This window comes from Magnolia sinica, chromosome 17, assembly GCF_029962835.1.
Source record: "Magnolia sinica isolate HGM2019 chromosome 17, MsV1, whole genome shotgun sequence".
Classification (NCBI taxonomy): domain Eukaryota; kingdom Viridiplantae; phylum Streptophyta; class Magnoliopsida; order Magnoliales; family Magnoliaceae; genus Magnolia; species Magnolia sinica.
Window position 1 is genome coordinate 20,709,410 of NC_080589.1, and position 7,665 is coordinate 20,717,074.

The 7,665-nt window shown below is 44.3% G+C and overlaps 1 protein-coding gene across 1 annotated transcript; it reads right to left on the minus strand.

Moving 5' to 3' along the window:
• Positions 1 to 2,557: 2,557 nt before the first annotated feature.
• On the minus strand, positions 2,558 to 3,481 carry LOC131230453 (uncharacterized). The gene has a single exon (XM_058226378.1). The coding sequence runs from the start codon at positions 3,479 to 3,481 to the stop codon at positions 2,558 to 2,560; it is 924 nt and encodes a 307-aa protein (XP_058082361.1).
• Between the last annotated feature and the right edge of the window lie 4,184 nt (positions 3,482 to 7,665).

Sequence of the window (7,665 nt, forward strand, 5' to 3'; positions counted from 1 at the left end):
CCGAGGAACCCCATACGATCGAACGACTTCATGAACGTACAGCTTAGCCAGATTATCTGTTGAGTCTGTCATACGAATGGGAAGGAATCGAGCAGACTTTGTCAGTCTATCCACAATAACCCATATCGAGTCATGCTTCTTCTGAGTCCTAGGAAGTCCCGAAATGAAATCCATAGAGATGCTGTCCCACTTCCATTCTGCCACAGGTAGTGGTTGAAGAAGTCCTGCGGGCTTGCGATGCTCGGCCTTTATCTTCTGGCACACCATACATCTTGCTACAAAACCTGCTATATCTCTCTTCATGTTGCTCCACCAATACTGCCTCTTCACGTTATTGTACATCTTCGTACTCCCGGGGTGTATTGCCAACTTGGAATGATGCGCTTCTACCATCACTTCTTTCCTTAGATCTGCATTGTCAGGTACGCATACTCGTCCTTGATATCGGAGACCGCCGTCATTGCCAATACTCCAACCAGCAATCTCCTCGCTTCTACACTTCTCCTTTATCTTGGTAAGCCATGCGTCCTGGTCTTGGGCAGAAATCACATGTCGAACTAGGGTCGGTTCCACAGTCAAAAGAGCCACATAAGCATCTGGTTCATCGAGTGTGAGTTGGACATCAAAATCCTGGACAAACTCCATCATTTCCCACTCTTTAATCATCAGAGTGACTATCAGTTCATGCTTCTTCTTCCGACTCAGAGCATCAACTACCGAGTTTGCCTTACCAGGATGGTAAGATATATTAAAATGGAAGTCCTTAAGGGTCTCCATCCATCGACGTTGTCGCATATTCAAGTCCTTTTGCGTGAATATATATTTCAGACTCTTGTGGTCGCAAAATAACTGGAAGTCCTCTCCGTAGAGATAATGCCTCCATATTTTTAAAGCAAATACCACAGCTGCCAACTCCAGGTCATGAGTCGGGTAATTCTCCTCGTGCTTCTTCAACTAACGAGAAGCATAAGCAATCACCCTGTCGTTCTGCATCAGTACGCAACCTAAACCTAACTTCGAGGCGTCGCTGTATACCACGAACTCCTCTCCTTCTTGAGGGAGAGTAAGCACCGGTGCAGAGGTTAGCCTCATCTTTAACTCCTGAAAGGCTGCTTCCGTGTTCTCGTCCCATGTGAAACGGGCGTTCTTCTTTGTCAGCTGAGTGAGCGGTCGTACGATCCTTGAGAATTCCTTGATGAAGCGCCTGTAATACCCTGTCATGCCCAGAAAACTCCGAACCTCGGTAACTGTAGTGGGCTGCTCCCATCTTAACACTGCTTCTACCTTAGCGGGATCGACCGATATACCTTCTGCCTTCACCACATGCCCTAAAAACTTCACTTCCTCTTCCCAAAACTCGCATTTGGACAACTTAGCATATAGTTAATTTTCCTTTAACGTACTTAGGACCGTGCGCAGGTGTTGTTCATGCTCCTCCTTGCTTTTGGAGTAAACCAGGATGTCATCGATGAACACGATCACGAATCGATCTAGGTAAGGCATGAAAACTCGGTTCATGAGGTCCATGAATACTGCCGGAGCATTTGTGAGGCCGAAGGGCATAACCAGGAACTCATAGTGCCCATAACGAGTCCTAAATGCTGTTTTGGGGATATCCTCATCCTTGATTCTCAGCTGATGGTATCCTGATCGTAGATCGATCTTGGAGAAGTACTTGGCACCCTTGAGCTGGTCGAATAGGTCATCGATACGTGGTAGGGGGTACTTGTTCTTTATCGTGACTTCGTTCAATCGTCGGTAATCAATGCAGAGACGCATCGACCCGTCCTTCTTTTTCACGAACAAGACTGGCGCTCCCCACGGAGAAACGCTGGGGCGAATGAAACCCTGGGTCAGCAGCTCTTTTATCTGGTTCCTAAGTTCTTCCATTTCGCAAGGGGGCATGCGAAACGGGGGTAATGATATGGGAGCAGTTCCTGGTTTAAGATCTATGCAAAAATCTATCGCTCGTCTTGGGGGCAGTCCTGGTATCTCTTGAAATACCTCAGAGAATTCCGATACTACTGGTATTGGGCTGATGGTGGACTCGACTGATTCTGGTTCGTCTAGGGCTTGTAAGCTTCCAAATGTGTTGTGCCTACTCTTTCCCTTTACTGTAAAAGAGGGTTGCCCAGAGACTGTTATAGTGACCGTTTTGCCGTGGCAGTCCATCACTGCTCGGACTTGAGAAAGCCAATCCATGCCTAGGATGATGTCGAACCGTTTTATAGGCATTATGACCAGGTCCACAACCACTTCGCGTCTTGCAAGGGTTAGAGGACAAGCTTGACATATTTTGTCTGTTTCGATGAATGTCCCCATGGGAGATGCTACGACTAAGGGGGCATGCATTCGGGTTATTTTCAGTTCAAGTCTATTTGCAATAGTAGAGTCTACGAAAGATAAAGTTGCACCAGAATCAAATAGGAGGAGTACAGGGGTACCATTGATGTGAGCTGTACCATGAATCGTCTGATGAGGGTCCTCTTCAGCTTCTGTAGCGGCTATGGCATACATGCGGGCAGGGGGAACCTTCTGCTGAGCTGAAGGTCGTGACCTAGGCGGCTGCTGCCAAGGTGCCACCTTGGTTGTTACTGGACCCGGCTGAAGGGCGATTTGCCGGTGGAGTGATGCCTTCGTCCTTCATTTTCTTGAAACAATTTCGCGCAAAATGTCCAGCTTTGTGGCAGTAATCACAATTCCTCGTGGGAGGCATGATTGGAGTGCCCGCAGGTATGACTCTGTTCTTTTTCTCTGGTATTAGTGGAGCGGAAGGTGCCTGCCTAGGCCTGACTAGGGTGCCGCTCACTAGAGAGCGAGTCCTCATAGTGCGTTCAAAATCTTTTTCTACCCGCATGGCTTTGTCCACTAGTTCTGCAAAATCTCCGAAATCCCAGGCGCATAGCCGTGACTGAATACCTGGCCTGAGTCCTTCCTTGAACTTTTGTAGCTTGTATTCCATATCTTCCAGGGCCTTAGGCATGAAACGGGAGAGTTCGTCAAATCTAGCCTCGTATTGGGCAACAGTCATACTACCCTGTTCCAGCTTCAAGAACTGGGCTATTTTCTCGTTCCTACATGACCGAGGAAAATACTTTTCCAGGAATTTTTCTCGGAAGCCTGCCCATGTCCAGGCGTACGTGGCTGGAACACCCCGCTGCACACTCTGCCACCAGTTTTCTGCTTCTCCTTCTAACAGATAGGTAGCTAAGGTCACCATTTGCGAATCAGAACACTCCAGGGGCCGCATTAGCTTAGTGATTCTTGCCAGCCAGTGTTCCGCCTTCACCGGATCTGGCGCCCCTTCGAACGTGGGCGGGCGAAGCCTTTGAAATCGTTCAAAGATATCTGCACTTCGACCCTCTCTATCTCGTGACGACTCTCGACGATCCCTACTCCGTAAAGTCTCCATCATCAATGCATGCATGTCTTGCTGTTGCCGTGCGAACGTGTCCTGTTGTTGTTGCATTGCCGCTGCCATTTGTGCGAAAGCAGAAAAGGCTACCGCCCCCATAGGTGTGTCAGCATGTGCGTTGGCTGAAGGTTCAGCCGAAGGCGTCCGCTGCTCAAAGTATTGCGAGGGTGGCCCTGATGGAAGGGCCTGAGGGGATGGAGAATCCCCAACAGCTTCGGACCTCGTGTCCTCATTCGCCACTCCAGGTGGAAGGCCTGGTGTGTAGACAGGGCTATGCTCCCTCTGGCGCTCGGTTGGTGGAATGGGGTGGACATCAATCGTATTGGTTCGTTGGGATCATAATACTGGTGGCATGGTTCTGAGAGATTTAGAATTTCATGGTTTAGGTGATAGATTAGTGAATTAGCATGGTATGACTATGACAGTAACATTGAGTATATATTAATCATTAAATAAGCCATGATTAAATGAACCTAAATATCCTAAATCATTCTAAATATCGGGCCTCTTTGCCACTTCAATTTATATATATATATATATATAATCTTACTATTATTATTAATTAAGGGGACCTAAGTATTTCTTGTTTCTTCATTTGTTCTTTCTGCCTACATTCTACGGGGATTTTCCTAAAGTTTCATATAATTTTATTTTTTTTCCCACAGCCTGGCTATCTCAGACTCTGCTCTGATACCAACTGTAACACCCCATGTTTCTAGAACCTAAGTACGAGACTTGTTCTGGAAACCCGAGAGTTAATAAATCAGAGATCTAGCGGAAGATTAAAATCAGAGTATGATAGCGTAAGCAAGCATGGATTAATATCATATAAGTTCAATTATTTAGCCCACTCAGCTGGGGGCCTTATTACACTTTTTTATTTTTAAACAAAAATTACCAATGTATCAAATTAAACATAAGAGCACTACTGCTATTAATTTAAATCGAAACAACCGGCCGCTTCTTGTTGCGGCTCGTCTTCGTAATATCCGTTTTCAGGCTCCACCATCGTACCATCAGGGTCAGTACTATCGTTTTCTCCACCTATACCTGCATACTCTGTACGGTTGGATATTCGATGAATGAGTGGCCAGCTCAGTGTGAATTCCCCTCAAGATTACACACCGCCGCCTTAGTTAAGCATAGTTAAAAACAACAACATTCAAAATAGTACATGATGCAGTCTTTTTATATGCATGGATGCATGAATGCGCATCGACCTGGGGATGTTTATCTAGTCGGACTTGGGCTCGTCACCCATGCAATCATCGACCTGGGGATGTATCCAGTCGGACAAATAGGTCGATAGTCGGTGGTCTGGGAGGTAGCAAAGTAATCCCTTAATGCTCCCAAGGGAACATGCTACAACATCCAGAATTAGCCACCCGTCATCGCCAATATGCTATGGATGCATGATCAGCCAACCCGTTATTATTCCAATTACAATCAGCCATTTTAAGTTACTCAATGGTCACTGCGGGGGGCTCGTCACCCAGCGTAGGCCGACAGCTCGGGCATAGTGTCCCATTACCACCATCCCCGGCTCATGAGATTTCTCCCACCTTAGGATGCTTAATGAAACCCATTGATCAGTGGTCAATTAAATTAATTGAGTAGGGAATCTCATGTCCTACATAACCTTCAATCAAGGGTTCATTCGATTCCACACTCCATCATGTTACATCCTAAGTATGGGTTCACATACACTAAAGGGTTTACCCACTAATAAGTGTAGTGAATATAGGTTCATGATGACTTACAACAATTCATATAAAAATACACTGCTATAGCATGACAGGCATATGTTAAGCATAATAATCAAAACAGGTCATGATGTGAACTATAAATTAAAATGAGAGCTATCATGTAGCAACTATCACATGTAATCATGTTTCACAATTATCGATCATAAATCATATATAAATCATACAAGAGATCGCATGCTATGAATTAAAAATTTTAATATTTGATAAAGACTATAACTTAAACCAATTTGGAAATGGAAAGCTTAAGGGGAAAAATCATCACCTTATACTTTGAATTGCCTACCAGTGTTGCTAGGGAGTGCGTGTTTCCTTAGAATCAGACCCTATCATGAGTTATAAATTTATACAGTTATGTTCAAGCTTACAAACTATTTAGGGTTAAGATCTCAACCTAAGGTCTAGATTACCTAGCCGGGTCAAACATTGATACATGTAAGATCCAGGTAACGTTAACCACACTCCACATGGAATATATGTATAGTGATCAAACCAGAGATCATGTGGGCCCCTCAGATTACTAGAGAAGTAGTACCCCATCCAAGTCGGCAGGTGGGATGGAAAACTTCGGCCAACTGGCGTGCACGATTAGGATTTATTTGGTAATAATACCAAAAAGAGAGGGGTTTTATAGCAATGGATGAAAAGATAGATATTTATATATTAAAATCAAGAAGTGAGAGTCAGACCTTTTAATGTGGCTGAAATGCAACCGGTTTCAAGAGATCCGCACTAGAACTGGAATCAAAATTTTAAAACAGAAAACTACATGAGGCGATCAAAACAGGAGAATTTAAATCCAACTAAATGGGAGAACGGAAAAATTCTAATAATGGTGGAAATTGGAGTTTAGATCTGGGGTTTTACCTGAATCTTTCAGCTTCCTCTTCCTCCCACGTTTCTTCTTTTCTTTCTGTCGTGGCTTATATTGGTGGGACGGGAAGTCTTTTGTAAACATGAGGACCCGTGCATATCCTTCATGTGAAATCTTGGCTGAAATCTTGGTTATCCTTGGTTTTGGTGATCCTCAGGAGTGTACACATTATGTGTACATGCACCACCAATGTGTGGGGCCTTCAGTGAGGATTAGTGAGATCCATACCGTCTGTCATGTTTTATGGGTCCTATTTAGGCCATCTGACTATGGGTGGTGCAATATCAAAACTCAAGTGGCCCATGCTAATGGGGCACACCCCAAATCTAAACTACATATCGTTACAATGACGATTTTCATGGGCATTGGTGTAGCATGCGAGAGATTTCCTTTTCCAAATCGGTCCTTCAGTTAGCAGGGTCCACTGAGGGTGGGGATCATCCCATATGGAGTGGTGAGATCTATTGATGTTAATCCTAGTTGAAACATGATTGATCTATTGATGCTAATCGTAGTTGGGACGTGATTGTTTTAGGAGGAAGAAACGGAGGTAGTTCTTTTTGAATTTGAATACATATTTCGGAATGATTTCTATCTTGGAGAGTTGAGACTTACTGTAGCATTGAGTGGGGTCCACTTTGATGGCATTCTCAGAGATCTAATCCGTTCATTAGTTTTGTAGGGTTGTTTTAGGCCAAGGGCCAAAATATGGTGGGAATCCATTGATCAGGTGACCCATACGCGGGGTAGGGAAGTGGGGTGAAACTCGTCATTCCGCTCGGTTTAGTCGCTGTAACAACAGTTAGCTTTTGCGGAAAGAATGCCAATTCTGTTTTATTAGGTGGGGTCCACTTGTGATGATCCTTCGGAGAATCCATGCCATTCACCACTATTTGCATGTCGTTGTAGCCCACAGCCCCAAGTTTGAGTCAGATCCGCTTTCCAGGTGGGCCACACGATCTGTTAATACATTAAATGGTATTTAACGTCAAACTCCATGCACGTAGAAATTTGAGTGAATTGATATTTTGTGAGAAGTTCACTTTACCACTAATAGTTGTACGATCCGCTCTATTCATTGTGTTCCCCATATCCTGCTAGGATTAAGGTCCAAAAATAGGGCAGATCTGTTGATCGGGTGGGCCATACTATCCGATTCAAGCATCAATGGTGGCATGTAATGGCATTCACTATTTACGAACTCGCCATCCATTTTTTAACCGGCATCCGACGCCCGTTATGTCGAAATGTGCCGTCCGAATGTCTTGAAATTTGACGAACATGCATCATTTTTCGTGCTATTTCATGTGATCCAGTTTGGGTCCCGATCTCCCGAGGATGAATAAAATATTCTTTTAATGGCTAATATACTTCAAAATTTCAAAAGAATATTTGTACACCTCTAATCAATAAGTTACCGGTCAGTTTGGACTTAGAACTTAAGATCTTCATGATGATCGGTTTACCGTGATGTTCTTGTGGCCCGTTTGGCAGATCCAAATATGACCGGGGGTCAGATGACTAGCTAAAAATAAGAGAACTTAATGGTTAACACTCTTACTATGTATGTAGGTGGGTATACGGTCAGTTTCGTAAACGGATAATATGTAAAG